The sequence below is a fragment of the Corapipo altera genome, unplaced genomic scaffold, assembly GCF_003945725.1.
Source record: "Corapipo altera isolate COAL_440 unplaced genomic scaffold, ASM394572v1 57, whole genome shotgun sequence".
NCBI lineage: Eukaryota > Metazoa > Chordata > Aves > Passeriformes > Pipridae > Corapipo > Corapipo altera.
Window position 1 is genome coordinate 3,165,101 of NW_020884905.1, and position 25,616 is coordinate 3,190,716.

General features: G+C 37.7%; 1 protein-coding gene across 5 annotated transcripts in view; it reads left to right on the forward strand.

The window, feature by feature from the left end:
- BCAR3 (BCAR3, NSP family adaptor protein) overlaps positions 1 to 25,616 on the forward strand; it is a 92,855-nt gene that overhangs the window by 23,094 nt on the left and 44,145 nt on the right. For 2 of the 5 annotated variants that reach the window (XM_027651665.1, XM_027651667.1), the window contains exons 3-4: positions 2,434 to 2,548; positions 20,344 to 20,671. In XM_027651665.1, coding sequence (XP_027507466.1) covers positions 2,434 to 2,548; positions 20,344 to 20,671 — 443 coding nt within the window. Of the gene's footprint in view, positions 1 to 2,433; positions 2,549 to 13,819; positions 14,109 to 20,343; positions 20,672 to 25,616 lie in introns of those variants that run through there. The other 3 variants (XM_027651668.1, XM_027651669.1, XM_027651670.1) reach the window with 2 other exon arrangements.

Genomic DNA, 25,616 nt, shown 5'->3' on the forward strand with positions numbered 1-25,616 from the left:
AGTGAGTGTCATGGTAATGTCATAATCCATGCAAAATAAAAAGAAAAGGATTTTAAATGTAAGTAGAATATGTCCCAAATAGAAAAAGAACTTTTTTCTATTCTAAAAAGAATAGAAAAAGCATTTTTTACTTTTCCAAATTGATTCAATCACCAAGTCATTGGAAAATGTTTGTGTGATTCACACTACTGTTGTAACACAGAAGACAGCTGTTACAACAACCAATAAACAAAGAAAAATGCTGCAACACAGACAGTTTACAGCTTACAGAGCCTGAAAGCTGCCTGTAAGAAGTTTTTGCTGAAGTGCAAAACTTAAAAATAGACTTAGTGCATCATTCTGGATACAATGGACTATTTTCAATTTCAAGGTCATGAGTCAGAATTTCAGTTCTGCAATATCTGTAGATTACAAGCATTCTATGATCTCTTAGTTCCTCAGCCTAACTTCATATTTTTCTGAAACAAAACTTTAATTTGAGAAAATGCCTGACTAGCTTGACTTCAGATAGCAACCTGCTTAATAGTAGACATGTGCTTAAGAACCATGTTGAACCAAGCTTCTAAGTTCTTGAAAGTCTAAATAATTGCCTTTGATGTCTTCTACTTTTAAAAGTAATTACTAATAACTATTTACACTGGGTTTTTATCTCTGTAGTAGAAGGTATGATTATATCCATTTTGCTGAGGAGGACAGTGATGAACACTTTCTTGACTTAAATTATTTTTTTCTAAGTAGTAAATTCAGGGCAGTAGTAGACAGAGTTCTTGGGTTTCAGTCAACTGCTCTAGCCAATTCTGAAGCCAGACAAGAACGTGCTTATGATCTTGAATGAAGAAGGAATACTTCAAGGCGGGACACAGTTCCACCTGAGAAATAAAATTTCCACATTAAGAATGTTGTCAACTGCAAAATGCAGCAAGTTCTTTAAAGCTACTAAAAGAACCTCACCAAAATGTGTCTGTAAAAGCTCCCACTGTGTTATCCTGAGCATTTGCTGTTCAGTACTGGAGTTAACAACAACCCTGTTTGTGTTCCTCCTTACAAGCTTTTTGGTCAAATTTGAAGAGCATATTGCATTTGTACTCCTTTGTTTGTGGATTTTCTTGGAGGCTGCTTTTGGCATTTGGCAGAAGGATGTTGGGGTTTTTTTGAGAGAAGCAGTGGGATCCTCTGTCACTGTTGCCAAAGCTGAAAAATCCTTTCTACTGAAATGTGAATTCAACATTAGTACCAATTTTTGCATTTGGGAAAAGCTAGAAAGAGATAAAATGAAAGTAATAATTATTCAACTCCCTACTTTGATGTCATTAGTTACATATAAGTTATCATTTGAAAAACATTTAATATGACATTTTCAGGCATGACTAAAGTTCTCTAACAGCTTTTAAAACAGTGTTAGCTAGTAACATAGAGAAATTGAGGCTTTCAGCAATTAGAGCACTACTCAGTCTAAAGCAAAGAATGCCTTTGCAGTAGTTTTAGTATGAAAGAAAGGTTTTTAAATTACAGTTTCAAAAACAGTGGCTCAGAGTAGAAATTCTATGTCAATTGTCTTATTATTTACACAGTGAATCAATCAGATTTTGTATTTTAGGTTCCTAGGCCTGAACTGTCAAATCTCCATTAGAAAAGGCTACTCATAGTTAACGTGACTTGCCAGTAACAATATGGAGTACATTCTATGTGCTTCTCTTTATCTAATTTACAGTGAAAATACAGAACAGTTGAAAATATAAAGAAATATATTTTGCTATATTTTCTATTTTTGCTGAAAGTTTTCGTCTTCAAATGAAGCTTTGTACATACTTATAAATCAGCATCAAATTGAAATTCTGTACTGATTTGTAAAAAATGCCTTGAGTTATTTTGAAGGTCAAATAGTGATGATTTTGTGGAGAGAAAGGGGAATAAAAGAGAACAGTTCAGGTTTGATTACCCAAATGCATTATATGGAAATTTATGTTCTTCAAAACAGTGGCACAGCCCATATTATCTACTAATAACAATGAATATCCTCTTCATTATACAAAACCTTCCCTTCCAATATTATTATTCCCATCAATTCACCCTGAGATTTATCTTCCTTCATTAGCTTAAGTGCAATGAGCATACTAGCACTCTTGGGTAGTTTTTAGGGTTTTTTTTACTCAAATCATTTTTAGAAACTCTCCAGCTAATTTGACCAGTTTTGTTTTGAGAAAAAATTGAGAGACAATGAATTAATGTTTTAAAAGAAAAAATCCTCATCCCTTCACTGACAGAGCTTACAATGATAAAGGGGCTTCAGATAACATAACTACATAGCAGCAAACGTAAGTATATTTATATGTTATCAGAAACAGCAAACCCATCTGAAAGAAATTTGAATTATCAAATTATACATAATTTGAATTATGTATAGTATATTCCTTACTCTGGCATTTGCTACAGGACTTACTCCGTCTTACAGAAGTTGATCTTAAAAAGCTGGGAATTGAAAACCAAGGCCACCGAACACACCTCATTTCCAATATCCTGCTGCTTCAGGAGGTAAAAAAAATGAGAGGTAAGATTTCCTAAGTCTAAGAGAATGAGTTAAGGCAACTGGAGCTTTCCTGTCACAAAGGATGATAAACTGATTCAGCCTAAAATACCCAGGAATGCAGATCACAGGGGTACTTTACACAAAAAAATAAGAAAAATAGTTAAATATTAGTTTAACAAAAGTTAAATGTTAATATTTTGCCAGGGTTTTGCAAAATAATATAACCTGTACTTTTAAAAAAAAAATGTCATTCAGAAAATGTTCTACTTCCGATATTTCTTACCCTTTCAGTCTTCAGCTTAGTAAGACACAGTAATGTTAACATCCCATAATTGGTGGAAGATGGTGTCACAAATGCTTTCCTCATTTGGAAAGATGGTATCAAAAGGTCTAAACCCAGCTAATTTGTGTATGTGCCATCTCATCCCTGCTGAGGAGAGAGGAGGAGAGCTTACACAGGCAGTTCTGACCCTTCTTTTCCATTAGGTACTTGGCTATAAATTAAGACTTAATCACTGCATCATTTGCTGCTTTTATGATGCTTTTATCAGTTCAGTATCAAAATTCAGTCAAGTTCATTGAGAGTTGTAACAAGCTTTGTAAGATATTCTATTTTGAGGGGAAGGATATAGTGAGATGTTCTGCAGCTATGACTTGTTGTACAGGATATTCTGAAAATTGTTCACAAGATGATAAGGTACGAGTATTATGCATTCTGGCCCATGAGTCTAAAGATCACTGCCTAAGGCTTTTACAAATTTAATGTGAAGCAGTTGTTTATTTGGTTAACAAGTTAAATAACTTCTACCTTCTCTTAGTCAAGATAAGACTTTTGGAGCATGTGTAGAAATCAAGTATTCATAAAATGTCTTTAGCTACTTAAGTTTTTCAGAAGAAACTAGAACTGGTTGTGTACAAGTAGATCAGTGTTTTCTGAGGAGTTCAGAATGGGATTAACAATTGCATAACTTCTACAGTTCTTTGGTTTGAAAGTCTTAAAATTTGAATATAAATATGACATTTTTTTAACTGCTACTGTGAACAGATTAGGAAACTATTTAAGTTGACTGCAGTGAAACTAGATGTGTTTCACTTGATATTTGTTTTCATGTGACATTGAGACTGCATTTTGTAGTCTTTTCAGGTACTGGAGGGAGAAATATATTACAGTTGTCAATGTACCACTTTTTTTCAGAAAAAAAGAATTGTTCAAACTGTCATTCATGTGGTAAATTGATTTATATATACTTACTTGACTTTTCAATCACCTCATTGGAATGTTCTAACTCATGAAATGTTCAGCTTCAGATACGTTAAGCTACATCTAATCTTGTAATATTGCTGACGATTTCAGTGAATTTGAATTTGAGTCAAACATTTTCTTTCTAAACTGATGTGTATCTGGGGGGGGGGGGGGGAGGTTGTCCTTCAGACGTAGGCATTGCCAAGTGACAGTTTTTGGGTTTTGGGGTTTCTTTGGCAGTTAAGTGCTAGAACTCAGTTCAGTGAAAGTAGTGCTGGTTCATATTTTTATGGGCATTTATCTTGAGCAATGTTTCCATTCACGGTGTGGTTTTGACTAATGCAAACAATTAAGTGTATAATTGAATTATGTGCTTGAAAAAAAGAGACAAATTGATCTCTGAGTTCTGTTTACACCAGGTTATTTCCATACTAGATAGCTTTGCCTATTGTATTAAAGAATTCTGGGAAGATTGCAAAGCAGATTGGTTCAGTCAGTCATACACTGGTGCAGACTGTTTTGTTTTCACAGTAGGGATTAATGGTTGTTATCTGGTCTGCAGCCTATTATGACATGGCTGTGTTTTGTGTCTGTCTTTGACACAATGCTGTGTCTAGGAGCAAAGTGTCTAATCAGTTAGACTGAAATGCTGGTTTTCCAGAACTGAACTGTACTGTAGTCAGACATTAGAAAAAAACTTTAAAAAAAATTTATTCTATTAAATAAATACTAATGTCCTACTAATGTACTTACCAGAACAGAACGAAGTCTGTCTTATTCTGTTTGCTGTTACTATGAGCTTTAAACAACAGCATTGTATTTGTTGCTGGTTCAACAGTTTCCAGACAGTGCTTGATGTGATAAATCACTTTAATATGTAACAATTTTCATAAGGTTAATTTTATAGGACATTTCTTTGTCCAGTGAAGTTAAATTTTGGAAAATTTTGAGAAAACTTCTGTTTTCTAAAATGTTACCTTGGTTCTGAAGCTACTTTGAGTAGTTTCACTGTCTCACTACACTAAGATTTGGATTCATCCTGTCTAACTCAAGTTACTTGGACTGTGTTTCCACAGTAATTAATACCAAGATCTGTGCATTGACATAATTTGACTTGGATGAAATATGTGCATGCGGTCACATATCTGTTGAATTAGGCAGAGCACACAATATGAAATTGGCTAGCTTGATACTTTTATGCTACCTTTATGCCAATCAGTGATAGGGAAGTGACCAGGATAACTGGTTTGGTATGAGTAGCATTAGCTAATCAATAGGTAAAAAGCCATTTAAAATTGTTAAACCACTTCAGTCGAGTAGAATAAATTTTGTAGTGGCTCAGTGCATAGAATAACGGGGCTCTGATACTTTTGATCAGTATCAGAAAACTTAAAAGCTGCTTTGCTGTTGATTCTTGACTTTATTTGAAGCTGGGGTTCCACAATGCCAACTTAAGCAGTCTGTGCCTTCTTCAGCTTTCCTTTAGCTGCTTTTCCCCATCTCTGTGTAATTCCTTTTGTTGTCAGTAAAACTATCCTGCAGCTGCATCATGAACCCACTGGGGAATATATTTATCTGAAAAACAACCTTTTGTTTCCCCTCATGTTCATCTCCATCGAGTCCCCCTGTCAGTTCACTGTTCAGCTGCTCAAACGCTCCTACAAACACAAATGGCCATGGAAGACACAGCAGAGCTGAGCCCTCATGGCTGAAACAGCCCCGCTGCCTAAACTGCAACCACAGCTGCAGGTGTTCGTGGGAGGCAAGTCACTCTGCTCCCTCCACTGTCAAAAAGAGACAGATGAATTCAGCAGATAATTCAGTTCACTACCTTTTGTAGGTGTCTGTATTTTTTTGTTGATTGTAGAGGTATCCCAGGATGGATGACTTTCACTTAGCAAATGCTGACTGCCGGTGGAATTAATTTAGACCTAAAAGCTACAACTGTGGTTGCCTTGTAACATTTCATCTCTCCTTTTGAGTGCAGCCTTACAAATTTCAAGCAAGCATTTGTTTGTTTTTCTCTAAATATTGAATGATATTTGTTAGTGTTTATCATTGTATTTCATTTCCTTGCAAATCAAAGTATACAAGTGGAAAAATGTTTCCAATTTCTGAAGACTTCCTTCCTAAGTGCAAAATTGTTACCAGTTCTAAACATGCTTCCTACCACTGTTTCAGGAACAGAAGACCAGACTACTGTGTAGAGATATCAAACTCATAGTTGCTGAAGTCTAGGATCTTGTATCAGGTAGTGGCAAAGTAGATGTCAAGTGACAACATGAAAGAGCACACCAATCCATAGTGATGCTTTCCCAGAATACTTTCTCAGCCCCTAAGCATTTAATCTAACAAAAAGGAAATTTCAAAAAGGTATGAATGTGAAGAGACATAAATACTCTTTCCACAGTCCTTTTGCCTATGTCTTGACTTACCTTTTGATGTACACTGCAGCACATTCTGGATCTTGATGTCCTGCCATCTACGCTTGTAGCCTTTCATGTATTCATAGCATGTTGTGCCTCCTTTGAGAGGTACCTTTTGTTTTCTGTTCCAGGGAAATTGTGGAGTCAGGGGGTGAGGCCTGCAGCTTGCCTGGGCTTGTCACAGTATGGGATCAAGAGGCATCCAAAATTTTTTTTTTTCTAAGAAAAGCAAAACATGGGCTATGCTTATAGGAATGTTCTCAGTGGCTATCTAGCACCTTTTTGAAATATTTGTTTGTCATCTTATGAAAGTCAGGAAATGGCATATCCTCTTCTAGAAGTACTTTCTTCTGGTATGAGAGAAACTGATGACAAATTGGGTGTAATCTGACTCCTGTATTACTCAAAAAGGTCTTCCTTGCCTGAGCAAGAGGCATAGCACTCTGTCCTGTGGCAACCAGCAAAGATTGTTTGTTCAAGACAAACATCCTGACAGCTGTAGCCCAGTACTACTTATAGAGTAGTGCTCCAGGAAGGAACTGTGGTTTTCTCAGTATCCTCTAATACAACTAAATCAGGGTTTGATGCTATGTAGGATTGGAACAGACCATTATTTAATCATGTTACCATGTGCTACACTCCTTAGGAGTATAATTTTATTATGATTTCCTATGACCTATAGTAAAAGAATAAATCATGCTTCAGGTGTGTTGAGGAATCCTACCATGGAGTGACTGACTGCTTCAGTGCAGTAGAAATGTTACCTATAGAGAGGGTAATGTAAATGTATAAATGAAAATGTCTATTTTGATGCAATAAAAAAAATACCTTAGGTATTTCCAGATGTGGAAGATATTTCTTCATTCCTTTATGAACGTGAATTTAAATATAGAATTATATTTGAAAGCTTTGTATCATTTGACTATTAAAATATTTGTGTGCATTTGTATGTATTTGTGATGTACTTTCCTTTGCATCATTGGTTGAGTTTTGAGTGGAAATATATATAGAAAGCTTTTTTTGTAAGGAGGTACTCTAAGAGCTGGAACTTTGTTTTTCCAGTAGCTTCTTTTAGCGAGATGAATTTTGAATAATAGCATTTTATGGCTTAATATGATTTCATTAACATCTTGGAGTGATTTTCTTTGAGAGAAAAAAGGTATAAAGAATATTTCCCTTTTGTCTTGTACAGGTTTTAATACAGAGTTTTAATAAGATATATATTTAGATCTATTATGATTTCATTTATCATATGAAGAAGGCCTGCCTTAATGGATTTAAGTAAAATATATGCATTGACATAATTTGTTGTGGGTAAATAGAAAATCATGCACAAGATCTGAATTAGATTAAATGCAATTAGTGTTCCATAGCTTCCTGCTTTTGATAGGGAAAATAGAATTGCATTTCAATTTCTGCCTATGTTGTATTTCTTGCTGTGCTGCAGTAGTGTGAAGTTAAATATGAAGTGCCTTCTTGCCATGTGGGTCTTTTCCTTGTCATTATATAGAAGACCTAAGATGTGTTGTATTAAAAAGGAAGCTAAGCAAGCAGTACAGAGCCTGGCTTGTGCTTGGGACAATATAAATAGAGACAAGTACATCTTCAAAGAAGGTGTAAAATAACTGAGGGACTCTTATGTGTTTTTATTAGATGACCATTATAATTAGCATAAATCCATGACTAGTTTTGCCTTGTCAACCCCAAATATCTTGTCTTTGTCACGCTCAAGTAAAGGCCTTTTACTCATTCTGGTTCTTTTGCTTCTCTTTGAAACATTATAAATGCAACCAGAGTGCTTTGGAGCAATGGTATGTAGTGTCAACCTGTCAGATTCCAGACTCATGCTAAAGAATGCTGGTAGCTTTGCCAATATATGGAGATGAAGCTGCTTTGAACACTTTGATCTGCATAATAGTTAGAGATGGCATTGCTACCTCCGTGGTCTATTTTGCTCTCACTGAGAGACACAAGGATTTGAAGTTTTTTGCCATTTCTGTTTGAGAAGGTCATAAATGTAAATGTCATTACACAGTTGTTAACATACACCTCTGACAGTACCATTTCAGCTGTTGAAAGTTCCAAATTTGCCTATTGGTGCTTCCTGGTCTTCTGTTTATTCTTGCTTCTATGTCAGTTATGTTCTAAATGGAAAACATCTGCCACAGGCAAAGAGAGGCTGTTAATTCTCCTGTATTTGAGACTTTTTTACAAAAACATGGAAAACCAGAAACTTATAAGGGAGTCTTGGCTCCACAGTAACAGTTCTTCCACTGCTAAAAGCAAAGAGAGGAAAACAGACCCTCTGGTAAAAAGGGTCCCATAAACCCTTGTCCAGCTTCTTTCCAGTTTAAGATATCATTTATCAAAACTAGTCAATGAAAGAAAACTGGGTTTAGTGCCATTTTACCCATGTATTTCAAGCTCCTGAAACAGGTGTGTCTAATCAATGCCAGCACAAGTTGCTTCAATACCAAACTGAAAGAGGAGAGGAACACAACATATTATTGTCGTGGAATACATGCAATAATTTATTTTTAATAATTTTTTTAATTACTAATTGGTTTTTGTTAAAGATGATTCTCTATTTTCTTGTATTATATCTAACAATGACTGTACTTGGGGTTTTTGGCTCCAGCACTGGCTGATACTGGATGACTCAAAATGCATGGAATTCTGCAGCTTTGTGCACTTCTAATAGCTGTTAACAGTGAAAATTTTTTTCAAATTCTTCCAAAAGTTTAATTTTATTTCTGACTTAAGACTTTCAATCTTGAGCTGCAGATTAGAGGAGTTTAACAATAAAGTAATTCTTATTGGAAAACACTGATTTGTGAGAACTAAATTTTTTGGCCAGTAGTAAATAAAGATCATTCTTCTAGTATCATACATACCCAGTCTGTACTTATCTAGGTCTGCAAAAATTAAATGTGCTGTAGCCAGAAACTCTAGCAAGCCAGAACATGTTCATGTTCTAGTTTGTCACTGAATGAGCTAAGGTTTATGTAACTCCTGAAACTTTCTTGCCATACTTCAGCATTGTTTACGGGATCATCAGCTATGGGACACTTCTGCTTGCAAACTTTTCTGAGGCTGTTGATCGTGAGGTTTCTTAACACCGACTCATAACAGATAATGCTTTGGGAGTTTCTGAAAGACCTTGTGTCTCTAGACCCAAGGCAGATCAAATAGAAAGAGTTGACGTTGGCAGTTTTATTATGGAGATCTGGATAACTGCTGACTAAACATGGCTGTTTCAGTTGGCAGCCAGGGAGGACATTAGAAAGCACAGTTGCCGTAGCTCATAGTTTGCTAACTAAGTATTGTCAGATTTCAAGTGCTGGAGCATTTGACATTTCATATTGTCATTCTTATTGCTCTAATGTCTTCAATTAATTTGAAAATTACCAGTAAATAAACTTGATTTCCTAACCAATAATTATACTGATCATTACTTTTTCTATGTGGCATCTGTGGGAGTTGAGGCTTGAGTGTAGCGTTTTGTTTGTTTGCGTCCTTTATCTTCCAAGACAAGTCTACAGTAGAAACTTGCTTTGACTTTTGTTTATCAGGGAATAAGAAGAACTGCTGTGTGAGCAATCTGTGCATACCATGTCCTCATAGTGTGTAGTTACTTCTGCATTTTATCACTGCAGCTGCAAAATAGTGCTTTTGGAGTAAATGTATTTTCTCCTGGTTATTTTAGGAAGACTGGAATTCTGATGCTTAAGGTCAAACTGATAAGTTCCCATGAATCCTCTTGTTTTGTTCTATCATTTTGTTTGTTTGTTTCTGTAAGTCAGACACATTTGAAAATGGTCTCAAGAACTGTCAAGTACACAACTTGGCATAATTAAGGCATACAAGCTACAGCATCAGTCCCAGTTGTGTTCCTCCTCATTTATCTGTTCAGATAGCTGCTTGTATAGGTGTCTTTGTACTAGGTGGAAAGATGCACCTGTACACAGTCCCTCCCTTCAGAAAGCAGAAGTCAGGGGTGACCACAGAAGGGCACAGCAGTGTGTGATGTGTGGCCAGTGATGGCCAGCACACTGCTGGTTGCTCAACCTCCTCCAGGTTGATGTCACCAAGGCCAGCACTCCAGTGCCACTGTGTCAGTGGCAAGGGGATACACAGACAGCATGATGCCATGCAGATAGACAGGTAAGGGGAATGGCAGGCGGACAGGCAATGCTGATGGCAAGGGCTTGACAGAGGTGCTGTGCTTCTTTCAAGACATAGGTGCTTCCAGATTTCATCCCGCATCTCAGTAAACCGGTTTGCAAAGTGGATATAAAGTATGAAAACAAGAAAAGTTTTGCAATGAGGAATCTAATCTAGCTTAATTCAAAGTAACTCACAACTAATGGAGCTACTAGAGGCAGTCCTGTGAATTCTTCCTTCTTGCGGCTTGTAGAAAAAGTCTCTTTAACAGCTTTGCATTAAGTATGTGCAAGGATGGGTTGTGCAAATTGTCATCTATGAAGACAAAGCCCAGTTTTCAATTTCACCGGAAGACAGAATAAAACTTTAGGAAAATAATGTAATGACTCATGCGAGACTAATCACAGTTTAGGCAGGGCTACCCAGCTACCAGTCCCACTACTTAACACACGGTCATGTTACTAAGGAAATTACTGCTCCTTTTCTGATTCTTATTCATAAAAAATGACAAGCATGACACTACTTCCTATGTAATTACAGTGCCTGAAAATTTCCTGAATTATTAGAATCAACCAATAGAGATCATCTTACGTGCTAAGGGATCAGAGTTTTGGGCATGGTTTTAGATGTCTTTTACCTGAACTGTGGAATGTGTGGTTTAGATAGAGAAGCAAGACATTTTCCTGTATGCAATTAGGAAAATAATAGTTTGCACTTCTGTAGCACCTTCCACGTGATAAACTGATAAAGTACTATACAGTCTTCTTTGTGAAAAATATCTTCCACTCTGACGGATGTTACAAAAATGTAAGTATATGTCATGCAGGAAGTAAGTGGGTCAGAATACTAGACCTGAATGTGGAATCCAGGTAACTCCTCTTTCTATGTGCTCACCCTAATGCCATTTTTCTTGCACTGGACATATTAGTGAGGCATTTTGGTGCCCTAAATGAGATCATAGTCTGTTCTTTGGTTCCTTTCCCCTCCCCCTTCTTCTGCTTTCCTCACACAAATTTTGAAGAAAGATTCTGTGTGAAATATCCTATGGGAAATCTCCACAGATTGTTACATGTGGCAGTGAAGTTCTGGAATCTGTCACTGTGCCTGAAACTTTTCTGGTACCTCTCCATTCTCAGTACTTACCGGTTTTTTTCACAAGTGGCAATGACAAAAGCACAGTGCCATCAGCTATTCAAGATTTGCTAGCTTTCCTGGTTCATCAGTAGCTCAAATAACAATGCATTTGGGGAAATACAATTGACAAAAAAATTGACTGAGGTTTTGTTGTGCTTTTAGGCCTTGTTTTATGTGAAATTAGTTTGAATTTAGATCTTTACTTCAAGGCTCTGTTCAATGTCAATAGGATGCTATAATTTTCTGTAATTTTGGGGGAGAAAAATATGTAAGTATAGAAGTCTGTCTGTCAGCCACAAGGTGTCCCGGCACCAGTGAATGGATCTTTTCGAAAACTGTTGTCTTTCACAATTACCTCAACTTTTCTGGTTTGGAAGTTGTTGTAAAAGGTGTGTGGCAATACCAACACTGACAGTGCTTCCCTATTGCTCATGCCTGCCCTCAGGAACCAAAGTGATGTTTCTGTGGGAAGGGGAGCACCAGTCAGAAATGCCACTGTGAGCTTCCTCTACTGTGGTGTATTAGATAAATTTAATTTTCTAATCTTTTGTCTCTTCTTTTTCTACATCTTTGAGTACTCTCTGCTTTTATTTTTTCTCTCTTATTTTATACTAAACTTCATCTTACTTGATCTTTCTTATGCAGAGATTCCACTCATATCTATAAAAATTCAGAGACTTTCCCAAGAATTTTCATCTTCCTTCCGACCTACTTCTGCATCATCCATGGTGGCTAAAGAATCTCATCTTGATGAGCTAAATGTTTCTTAAGCTCTAGCTACACTTCAAAAGAAGGCCCAGTGTTTTTTCTGGGTTTAATTGCTTCATTAAAAAAATAATAATAATTGCTGTGAAATATTTTAGATAGCTCAGATTGCAAAATTCAGTGTTCTGGACAATGCATAAACCCCCAAACTATAAAGAGGTAGATGTCCTAATTCTACCCAGTACCCAGAGATGTCACTGTGGTGAGTCAGTGTGTGGAATTTTAATCCTGCCACTGTCACTATTGGATGTAGTTTAACTTGGTTAGAGTGACAACACCATAGTTTCATTTATTTTTGATGATTGGTTTGATAATACACAGAGGTCCTGGAAGATAAATAATTGGATTCCTTAACTGCATTTTTAATTTAGATAGCTTAGGACCCCAATTTCAGCAACAGCATTGTAGTCAGGCTCTGAAGTAGATACATCAGAAGTAGTTTATTAAAGCTAGTCCTGATAAAAATGGAGAAAGAGAACAAAGGGATTGGACATTAGAGTGAAATGAAAATAGTGCATGAAGAGCATCTCCCAAAACAGAACCACCACACAACTAGTAGGCATCAAATATTTAATGTCAAAATCAATTAGATGTTTGGTTAGGGAGAGAAATATTTGCCTCTGGAAAGCTAATGCCAATAGGATAGCCATGAAAAGGTTTGCAGTGTGTTGGCTTATGAATTCTGATAAGATGGAAAGAACAGTGTTATTGAAATTGGTTTGAACAACTGCAATAACTATGGCAAAACCAGAAAAATGTTGGCCAGGCAGCCTGAAAGACTGAGCCAATGGGAAAGAGATAAATATGGTGTTACAGAAAAAACTGATCTAGACACTGCTTTAAAAGTCAACTGAGTGTGCCTTAATTTGTATTTAAGTGAAAGCCCTTTGGCTGGGTCAGTGGTACAGCTGAAGGTGTGTGAGGTAACTAGTTGAAAACGAAGGTTGTATCTATAACTACCTGATTGTTTTGAAGGTCTGCTTTGTCAAAGGAGCGTAACTGGCCATCTGTTCTGTCAGTAGCTCTCGATCCTGTACAGCTGTTTGACCCTTTGGTACAGAAAATGCATTTTATCTCACCAACCTGTTGCACAGACAACTCCACGGGACCTGGTGGGACGAGGGGGAAATCTGCTAATGTAAGTAAATAGTGTGTGTAAAGTACACAGCAATAGTCTCCGAATTATTCGTGAACAGGGCGGATTTAGAAAACTGTTAAATTCTGCTGTAGTGCTAATTTGAGAGGCGAAATTGTGGAAGTCAAGTTCTTAAATCCATGGAAAAGGGCAGCGAGAGGTCATTGCACGCCAGCCGCTGGTGTGCCGGGGGCTCGGCGAGACCCAGCCTGAGCTGGCGGAGGGTGGGGCCGGAGCCGTGACTGCGGGCCCGGGTGGCTGCGCAGCGCCCGCGGCCGCCGGCGCCGCCTCCCCGCTCCAGGTGAGCGGCGCCCGGGAGGCTGCACACGGGAGAGGCGCCGAACCAGCTCTGGACTGATCCGGCCCAGGCGAGCGAGCGATAAGGCGCTCTCAGAAGGCTCCGGTTGAGTCATCCTTACTTAAGTTATCGCGAACTGCGCTTCTTTAGGGCAGGCTGGAGCTGGTGTACGTGCCAGCTCTGCCGCGGCACGGCCAGACCTTGGGCTCTCCCGAGGACGTCCCGGTTCATTTACTGGAAGCGCTCAGGACCGCTGGTGTTCCGGGTCCGGCCTCCGGCCACCCATTCCTGCCGCCCGGCTGCCGCTCCCCCGAGGGACCCGGGCGGGATTCGCTGCCCGGGAGATCGCTTCGCCGGGACAAAACCTCCAACTGATCCACAGAAAGCCCGGAAAGAAACAGCAGTGATCAGACCCGGTAACTGCGGGGACAGCGTTGCTCTCTCGGGCTGAGAATGAGGAGTTGGTGTTGTATGTGAGTGTGTGCGAGCGTCCCTCTGTCCCCACACCGCTGTCGGGGCAGGGATGGGCAGCAGGGCGAGCCCTGCCCCTGCCCGCGGGCTCTGGAAGTGCCGGAGCTGGGACAGTGACTACTGAGACGTTTGATCCACTGCCTAGGTTCAGTGGGAATGGATTCCACAGAAATCTATTAGACACTCTTTTAAGTATAGAACACTGGTGTGTACTCGAGATACTTCACAGAGTAGAAAGAAAAGAAAAGAAACAAGAAACGCTGTGTCCTTTTTTTTTTTTTTTGTTAGATAAAGAGGAGCATATATAAAAGCACTTCTTTCTGTCTGAGTTTGTAATTTCCATAAGTTGGTTGTTAGTTCGAAATAATGCTGAAAACGTCTTTTAAATGCTTCATTTTCAGTTAGAGTGGGTTGTTGTTTTTGGGGTTTTTTTCAGTAACATTGTGGGAACAGGGCAGCAGGCAAAATAGTAAATGACTTCCTATGCCAGAGAGGGAACAAAAGCTTGTATGTTGAAGCATTAGCTAAAAAATGCTTAGATTTGACTGTAACCTTGGTAAAGTTCTCTGTTTCTGCCAGCAAAACGGGGAGGGAATGTTTATTTCAAGTCAAGGCTTCATACTGTTCAGATTACTAGAATAACTGATTGGGCACTTAAATTTCAGAAATTAGGCAGAATGAGAAGATCTTCACTTCTTATTGAATCCTCTTCAATGATTACTTTTTCATGGCATCTTTTGTAGGTATCAAGGCATTCTACATGTGAAAACTCACAAAGAGAAGTGTGGGGTTTATCTGCTTCTCTCATCTTGGAAAAAAAAAAAAAAAGGACATTTCAAAGATAACTTATCCTGGACTGTGTGTTTTCTATTGTGTGAGAACAGTAGTTAAAAATAACATTTCATATAGGTTGTCAGATTACAGTGCAAAGATGTTTGGGGATGGGGGTGGAAATTGCATGACATATATAAGGAGAGAGAAGGAAAGCATGAACATTGTGATAGCACTTCAAGACCCTTTGGAATCACTGACCTGACTAATCTTGTGGGGAGTTTTTGATGTTTGACAGACTCATGTTTTTTTCTGATAGTAGCTTAACGCCTTTGAACTACTGCATATGCTTTCTCAGTCTGTGTCTCTGTATCATAACAAGCTGTAGGTTCTTGAACCTTACTATTCTTCTCAAAGTCCTGTGACATGTTTGCTATAGCAGCTACTGCATCAACTTATTTTTTTAAAAACAAAAGTAGAAAACAGAGGTTGTAGAAGGCTGCTTCTAAACCATTTTGGGGAGCAAGAATCCTCTCTTTCTGGTTACCCTAATGAAGAAGACTACATTGCTTCTAGGGAGATAGTAAACATGAAATCCACCTTGAATTTATAATGGCTGCAGTTTTAACTGTATTTCTTCCTATGATATGTTAACTTTGGTGCTTTTCAGACATGCTTTTTCTGTTTCTCTAACTTATTCTCTTACTACACACACACCCACCAAAAAAAGGTAAATCTGAGAAATCGATCTGTCTTTTTGTTCTGAACTGGACTTTCTTCACCATTCAGGTCAATCACTTTAATTATTTTCTGTGTGCATCTGCAAAGTGCATGCAAATGTGCCAAGTAACTTAGAAGGGATAAGGGAGTAATGTGTCTCCCACTCATAATTTATTGTTGCTGATTTTGAGAGAGGGTAGGTGGGAGGAATTTGTGAGGAGATTTGATATGGTGAAAGTAAGTACAGTTTTCACAAAAGTTGACTAGATCTTTTAAAGATGTGAGAACATAAAGCAGTTGTTCTTCAGCCGAATGTATTAAACCATGTTTGAGCCCTCTTAGTTTCATGGCATATATCATGGTAAAGGCATGGTAATACTTTGAGGGAAGTGCTGCCGTAACACCAGGTATAGACTGCAGGGCATTTGATCTAACAGGGAGAGTCACCCAGATTGCAGATCAATAAGACTGAGAGAAACGTGGATCCTTTCATGTCCAAAACTGGTTTAGATACAACTCAGAGTGTTAAGAGTCTGATTTGGAACTCTGAAATTGCTTTTCTCTTTCCCTTGATCAGGTGTCCATCAGCATGAGCATATGCAGCTTTGGGCTGTTTGTTATGCCATTCATGCATCTCTGAGGCCAAACTGGAGATTTCCCTTTCCCTCACTTCCCTTCTTCCAAAATATTGAAACGATAAAGTAGAAGCCATTGCCACTAGTTGCGTTACATTGTGATATGGAAGGGGCACTTACTCCTGTACCTGTGTCTGTTTGAATGAACCATCAGAACACTTCTTCAGACTGTGTGAACATCAGAAAGTTTTCACGAAGATGAGCTGAGCCAGAAAGTTTGGATTTGCCTCCCAAAGCCAAGGGGCCGTGAGCAGAAGTATATATTTAGTATGTTGTTTTAGGGAGGTGAAAGTTGTTTCATTGTTCATATGGCTCATTTTTGTTTTAAGCAGTGATGTGAAGAGATGCACAACCCATCAGATTAGAACTTCATGCACGTTTGGTCTTGCCCACCAGATACATATATTATTCTGTGTCCAGTCTCCTACTGTTATTCTAAATGCCATGTTGATTTTAGAGACCTCTTTGTTTGTATTTGCTCGCTCTCATTCGTAGCAAAAAATTAGAACATGTCAGAAGTTACCTGGAAACCTTTCATGCCCTCCACTTCTCTAAATTCACAGTCGGATTCCTGACAATTCTGTTCCCATATATTTTTTCCAAGTTACAGACTGAAGAAAGAAAAATACCGCTTAGTATATAAATACAAATTCACTTCACGTTGTTAACATTATATTGGCATGAGTCCATCTTGTTTGCACCTATTTGTGTGTTTTCCAAAATGCTCTGTTTTGTTAGGTGCTGTTTTGACAAATAGGAATGTGTACAATTAAATTTCAGCTCCTTTTGACCTATCATTCTGTTACAATTTCTACCATTTCCATTGTTGATGTTCAAAGCACGCTGTTTCTAAGGGAGTAACGTTTTCAGGGTTTCTATATCTAGAAAAGTCAAACATTCTTTGAATCATATACTGAAGTATTTGAGACATTCCAGAGTCTTCAGCTGAAGAGGCTCCTTCTTTGCAGTGTTTATGTTCAGTACAAGAAAAACATATGGATAGTCTGGCAGGACTTTTGTTACTGACCTGATTGTTGTAGTTCTTTGTTTACATTTATGAAGAATATATAGTGCAGCAGCAGATAGGCAATCAGATAAATTTGTGGGTAGAAGTTAGCAGACCTGTTGTTCGCAGGTTCTGGGCTTTCTTGGTTTTCGTTTGATTGGGGTTTTTTTGGTTTTTTGGAGAGGTTTTGCAGGGAGGATAATTAGAAGTATTATCAAAGTTTCTGCACACATAATTGTGGCTAAGTGTCTTGCAAGTTCTTGAATGTACGTATTTTTGTACTAACTTTGGAATTCCAACTTGATTCCTTAAAACAAAACTCCGATGTGCCTTTGAGGATTGGATACTGAATTTGTAAGTCAAGTGATGGTACTTAGAGTACTTCTTAAAAGAAGCAATGATTAGGACAACTCTGAGAGTTTGGTTTTCATTCTTAAGGGCTTCTTAGAAATGGAGGTTAAATGGAAAATACAGTACAGCAGGGGTCATTGTTTATTTTTTGAAAACTCTCAGACTGTTGAATTGGAAACTTACTGGATTGCCATTACAATTACCTTATAATTTGGTTAGTGGAGGGAATTCTCACCTTTCTTTGTGGATCCTCAAACATGAAGTAGTCAACAATTTAATGTCATAGTAAGCATAATCTGGACTCATCTGGTATCAACTATTAAACAAAAGCTTTGGTTGGTTATTATTTATAACTGTTTAGATTTGATACTCACTTGCTTGTAATGTCACATGTTCCATTTCAGCATAGCAGTGGGAACCTTGCAGGACAGGCTAAGGAAAATCTCACTGGATAACCTGCGCTGAAGTAGTTGGAATTCAGAGGTTTGGAGGTTGGTTTTTTATAAACCAATAAGAAAATACAATAAGTAAGTACAGAATCTCAGCAGCCCCTGAAAGGTGAACAACAACATGTTTATGCAATATAAACAAGGTAGCTTCCAGTTTTTCAGACTCCATAAACGGTGTTTGACAAAAAGCTGAGTTTCCAAACGATCGTGTGAATTCTAAGAAGCCTTTCTTCCCCCCCGTTGGAGGTAATTTTTAGCATTCTGTTCTAATAACAAAGCTGAATTTACAAACTCTGTCAGTTTGCTTTAGCTATAGGAGGTTGTAGCTTTGTGGTAAGCATTTGCATTTTAGATCTTCCTATCTGTGGACCATTTGTTTTGTTTATAACAATTGTAATGCAAAACTGACTTTATAGAAAGTATTGTGACAATAATTGTGATATTTTTAATACTAACCAGCAGAAACTGTGTCTTTCAACCACATAATAAATGGAGAGATGATTAATATTTCATATTAAGGGCAATGTGCTAACTTATGGCAGAATTCTTGTCAGAGAATTCTTGTCAAATCCCTGGGATTTTGAATTCTATTTGGATCCACATAACTAAAAATGTCAGTTCTTATTAATGCCTCAACTCTTTTCTATTCTTTTGAACAAGAAACCTGACCCACGTCAAAGAGATTCTCCCTGGGCAGAAGTGCTATTTCCAGAGACTTTTCTACTATAGTACATAGTACCTGTGCTCTGACAGAGGCTTGGCAAATTGAAGAGTAAAAAAAAAAAAAAAAAAAAAAAAGAAATCAAGATGTTATTTATCATCTATAATTACTGAGTATTTATTGTAGAATTTTCAATAAGGAAGACGTAGGAAGGGATTTGTGGTTGAAGTCTGAAAACCTTATCCAGCCTGTGAATCTTTGCAGCTGACAGGAAAAAGCAGAATTTTTTCATAATTTGAGATCAACTTTAGTGTTACCGTAAAACTAAGCCAGTTATGATAACCTCTGAGTAGAAGTAACAGTAGCTTCAGAGCAGAAACACTTTGATAGTAGCTGTGATATTGAGGCTGGAGAAGGGAGCAGGACTATAGAGGCACCTCTGTTTTCCTTGCAACCCCTGTGCATTCCCCAAAACAGGAGGAATTCTAGTGCAGCTGTAAGCAGCTGACTTGCAGGCTGCTGGGCCTTTGGGGTGCTAGTCTTATTTTTTATCATGAAACTTGACCAAGGCCAGAACAGATTCCCCCTGTCTGTAACTGTTATTTCCAAAAGTACTTCAGGTTTCTGATTTCATATCAATCTCTGCTGCTCCTGTGGCATTTCCAGTTTTTGTGGGAAGCACCCAGTTGACTAACACCTAGATTAAATAATGTAGGACTGGTTGTCCTTTGGATCTGGTGGCATGTTCAGTAGAGTGGCTTGTGCAGGCAGCCTGTCTTCTGTAATACAACACTATAAACTGAGCACAAGGCAGCATTTTTTTAGGAACAGAACAGCAATCTGTTAATGTGCCTGAAGTGTTTGTTTCACAAAGCTTTTTGCTCACGATAACACAAAAACCTGTACTGTAGGGCAGACTGTAATTGATTGTACAAGAGACTGACAGCTCTGTGAATCTGTAATGTCAACAACTATTTGAGCCAGCAGGCTGGACATGCTGAAGAAGAGAATTTCAGTAATCTACTCCTGCCCTTATCTCTTGAGCAGAGCCGTTTAGTTTACAGCCTGTTAGAAATGTGTGACCAGTTATCTGCTAGATTTATTACTCGAGCAAGACTCCTCGGCAACAGTTTTTCCTCACAGTGTGCCAGCTACTGGGTTTAGAAACATATTCTTCCAAACCAAGCTGTAGTGTCCTTTATTTTTAACAAAACCTTCTTAAAACTTTGATTTTTGTCAGTGATTCAGAGTTGATGTCTGCATCTTCAGAGGATGTGAAGGAGCAAAAAAGAGGAACTCTGTGGATAAAAATGGAGAATTGTTCGTGGCCTGTTCTTGTATGGGTGTCCAGACTGGTGGGGTTTTGTTGTGACTTTTCACGTGTGTGAAAGTTATATATGGGTGTGCTTGGTGTGCAGCTGGGAGCAATGTGACTGAATACAGGCTACATCTTGAGGTATCTGACTGCCTCAAGGCAAAGCAGAAGTTCAGTTTCAGATACCTTTGCTAGTTGTGCTACTTAGCTTTGTTAAAGGGAGGGTTTTGATGATTGATACATTATAAGAAATCTTGGTTTTGTTTTTCCAGAACCAAAAATGATAGCTGCAGGGAAATTTTCAAGTCTTCCCAGAAATGGCCCAGTGAACCGCCAGTTCTCATTAGCTTCTTCCATGGACCTTCTGACCACTAAACCTTCACCAACTGAGCATCGCTCAAACTCCTTTCAAGGCATCTCTATCCATGGCACTCTCCCCAGGAAGAAGAAGGGGACAATTCCCCCTAGGTCTTGTGATATGTTTAGCCACGTGGGAACACTGCCTTACACCAGAACACACCGGCAGCTGCCACCTTTTGTACAGGATGTTATAGAAGAGTACCCTCCAGAAAGTGAGAAGAGCAGCAAACTCAATAGCAGGTATGTTGTAAAACCTTAATTTACATATGTTAGTTGCATAGGAATTCTTATGTATTCTTCTACACCTCTGAATGTCCAGTTACAGGTACAGCTGTTTATTCTTGTGTTCTAGGTTGAGCTAGTACTCAGTGTAGGTCTTGATGGAAGACCTAAATAATTTTTAAGGACTAGGTCTTGCGTCTGAATGTTTAAAAGGTATAATATTGTGTGTGCTATTCCCATACAGGAAATTTTTACAATCTAGAAGTCATTTAATTGCTTTGATATGACACTTTGCATTGTTCTAACTGAGCAGTTTTAAGCAAGAAGTCATAAGTGTTCAAACTTGGGTTTGGTTTGTATTCAATGCTTATGTGACTGGAGGGCAGAGGAAAGAGAGAGCAGTGTTCCAGCTGCCTCCGTCCTAGAGCTACATGTGAGCTGTTTTGCGTGAAGACTTAGTGGAACCCAGTGTACACTGAGCTAATGGCAAATTATCCCTGCTTATTATTCCTACCTGACTTCATGGTTATCATATCCATGACTCTCAAGAAAGACCTATAATCTTATAGCTACCATTTCTTTTGGGAATCTGTCATCATCACTGATATTTCATTGCTTACCAAAAGTAATTAATCTTGTAAATTTGTTTGGTTTGATATTGAGGTCTATAAAACAGGAAAAAATTTCCAGCTAACACAAGAAAAATTCAGTGTAATGCAGTGAATCAGTTAAAGGCACAAAGATGAGAGAATGTTTGGTTGTTTGGCTGATGGTTTTAAAGCTTGAGAAAAGGTATCCAAATTACAAGTTCTAAATTAGGATTTATAGTCTCGCTGTGTTCATCACTGTACAATTTTTTTGTTTTCAAGTCTTGTTAGGGAAGGACAGTTCTAATTAGATGAAGTTGTGTGTGTAGATTGGTTTTCTTTTGATTTTTTACTTGTGGTATATGGGATCAAGCTTTCTTCTCACTTGAAGGTAAGTCTGTTCTCTATACCCCATTCATTTTAAGAGAAGAAAGGACTCAAGTATGTTTAGTATTCCTCTGTCACTGATCTCTGAGATGTACCTGCATACATGAACTGGCTTTTTGACATCATTTGCTTCTTTGATTTACGTACTTTTAGAGTATGCAAGCAACCTGGGGTGCTGCCATGAAAAGAATGTGGTGAAATACAATGAAGTTTTATCTTATGTTTTCCTTCTCAAGAGCGATCACTAAAGATGATTTGCAAGAGGTTTTCTTTTATTGAGAGACCAAAGCCAACTGGTAACTTGTCTTATGAATATGATAACCTTGTCTTATGAAGAACACTTCGGCACAACCAGTAAGAGTAAGAACAGAATGCTTGAGAGGAAAATGTTGGGAAGGTCTGCCTGATCAGAATTAAAACATAATGCTTTTGAAGTAATAAGAGATTCAAAGGATGTTGTTAGTACAGCCTGGGAATAGAATTTGTATGTATTGAGTCATAGCAGCAAGTGCTGTTCATGTTTGGTCTTTCAGTTACTTAGCTAAAGCAGACATCGAATGCTATGGTAAAAACTTTTAACAATTGCTTGCTTTAATTTTTACAATGGATCTTTATATGTTCTGCTCCATGACCTGACTGCCCAGTTGTATTAGAGCAGAAGATACTTCCAGCTTGACCATCAGCAAATATATCACTTCTTGAGTCTTCTTGCAATGACACTGAACTTTTCGTTAGTGTACTTTAAAAGAAAACTGAGAGAGAAACTGTTTTCCTGTGGTACACGTTTGGTTGTATGTGCTAAGGTATATATTCTCATGCTTACACTCACATTGACGTTATCTGGGCCTCGTAGTATGGGGGAGTCTATGTTACCTTATCAGAGTTTTTTAAAAAAAGCCCTATAATATTTTTATTTCAGTGTAGGAGCTCGTGAAATAGTGTAATATTACATGGATATTCTCATTCAAGATTGTATCAGTCTTTCATTGCTATAATGCTGTTTACAAAAACTAAAACTGTGAATGCACATTTTCATGAAACCTTTTCATGATGCATTGTTCAACCCAAGTGCTGTGTTTGATGCCAGTGCACCAGAACTAATAGTCATTAGAATTGCAGTGTTCATGTACACGTGGATCTGATTATTTTGAACTGTGGCTCAGGCATGCCATTGGTTGATTATATTTGTTTTAAAAAACATAACTGTGATAACATTTTCAATAATTCAAAATGAGTAATACTCTCTTTAATATATAAATATACTAAACATAATTTTGTGAAGCAAATAATAAGCCTAAGTAAGAAGAATAGGAAAACAATAATGAACTGTGCCATTCCCTAATGGAATTCTTCTGATTTTGAAATTCTTCCGAAAACTTGGAGAAATTCTATTGCCAATTTTCAATGCAATAAGGTTGTGTTCTCTTCTTGGTTTGGGAATGTACACCTCTGCTAGTTAGTTCAAGGGGAAAAAAGTTTTCTTTCTTGAGAAAGAAAGACTGACTGAACTCTGAGTTTTAGAGTCTCTTAGAAATAATTAAATGGCTAAAATCAGAAGCAACTGAGCTCTTGAGTTAGTTTTATGAGCTAAAATAAGAATTAAAATAAAAACTTTCAAGAAGTTCTTCACTTACAAAAGAGAATTCTCATTTTAGCTTGTAAAACTAAAGCTACTTCAGTATAATGTTCTTTGTTATCTGATATTGATAATTAAACCCAAATAAAGCATAATTATAATTTCCCTTTGGAAAATTACATGGACACATGGTCCATGGGTTATCTTTATTTATTTAGCTTTGCCTTATATTGTGGTACCTTTATTTAAAAGAAAATTGTTCAAATTTACATCTGTCACTAGAGCCTGTAGGGGTTTTTTTTTCCCTGTGTCTTATGACTGCCATTAGGAAACCCAGAATTTCCACTGCACTTGGATGACTATAGTTCTTCATGACTGACATTGCAGTTTAACTGACTTGTGGCATTTTCACTCTTTTTCATTAGTGCAGCCAAATATCCCTCAAATAAATAAGACGTAAAAGCAATGCAGAGCTATCACTATCACAGGAAGTTTGAGTGTACTGATGAAGGCAACTGTCAAAGGCCAGTTTGACATTCTGAACCATTTCAGTTGGATGTCAACAGTATCCCTGTAGCCTTGGGTTAACATAGAAGTTATCTCTCTTGGTCTGGTACTGGCTCTGATATGAACATACTTAAATGTTACCTCATTGTAGAGATGCGAGGAATTTCTGAGGGGTCGTTAAGAAAATGGAATAGAACAAAGACTTTTGCAAATATCCCAAAGCAAACTAGATTCTGGTATTGATCCTGTGCTCTCTGTTTCATGAGGCAGTGTGATTGCAAGAGCTAGCAGAACAAGTAAATGCTTCTTGGATGATCTGACAGCTATGGTATTCTCTGTTCCTGAACTTTCTAATAAAACAATGTAAAGAACAATTTCATAAAAACTAAGTCTGGTTCCAAAAGACATGCAAGGCTTATGTTTTGTTTGAATTCAATAGGGCTGCACATATACTATCCACTATAGAATCATAGAATCGTTAAGGTTGGAAAAGACCTTTAAGATCATCAAGTCCAACTGTCAACTCAGCACCACCACCATGTTCAGCATTAAACCATGTCCTCAGGTGCCATATCCAAAGGTTTTTTGAACACTTTCAGGGATGCTTGACTGCTGAAAGTGTGTTTATGAGAAATTTAGCATTTGAAGGAAAGAAAGATTAGTCAATTTGGTCCTTGCCCTGTAGAATGGAGCTTTGGATATTTTGGGAGAAACTATGTGGTTACACATTTGCATTAAATCACTATCTTCCCTCTGCTGAGCCTTCCCCTAGGAAGTGTTGAAGCACACCATCTGCCAGAAATGATCACTTCAAGTTTTCATGCTAATTAAAGCCTTGAAACGAAGTTGACATTAATTTACACTGGCTGTTTCATGTTATACAGGAGGTTTGTGAATATTCCTCATTTAATTCCTGTTTACTGTCTTTCCCGTAGCCATTTCATCTGCTTGTACTTGTAAAGACAGTTTTTTTATTCAAATTCCATTCTTTGTCTGTACAGACATTTGAAAAATGGAGTCACTGATAAACAGTAGGGTTGTATTGTTCAAACTGACTTGGAATCAAACTTTGTGCATTTCTTTAAATAATGTATAATACCCTGAGTGCTTTGTTTTATCACTATTTATGAGAGGTTCTGACCTAGCAGCTGGTCAGAATTAGATTTTTTTCCCCCTGTTTTTAGAGCTTTACTTTTAACTGTGTATGAATTTGAAGTGTGGAGTTCTAACTACAAAGCTATAATTTTAATCTTTTCTTCTGTCTTGATTTTCTGTTTTCAAGCCCAGCAAATTCCTGGCTATGCTGTAAGTCCTGATTGTGATTGTAGTTACAACACTACTTCTGTTTGTATTGATGTGGCCACAAACTACTCGTTTTTGTAGGTAAATGAGGCATAACAGCTTTTTTTTTACTCTACCAAGGTCTCAAGCATGAACTGTTCATATTCCACTTTTTTTTTACATGGTTCAAGCATGTTAAAAAAGGAAAAATCAATCTGGTGGATATGGGGAGGGGTGGAGGAAAGGGTTTTGGTTAGCTTAATTCTTTCATTGAGGAAAGGGGCAGACCAGTAGCTCTGACATCTTCAAATGCTTGTTTAACCCTGTTGCAAAAGATCAAAATGTGACATATCACCTGTAAACTGAAGTGTATTTTATAGTCTGACCCTAAGTATCTACATATAGATGCAAAGAACACAAATTCTGTCTGTTGTTCTGAAAGAATGTCCAACTGCATATTTAACTAGACTTCAGACTCTTACTTTGAGTACTGGTCAACAGACTTTTTTCCTCTTGGTTTCCTATGTCAGTTTTTTTCTCCGTTCTTTCAGATAAAGTGCTATCATCTGACATTGGACTTTGTATTGCTGTAGCAGAGAGTTATTCTGTATGTAGAGTAGATTAG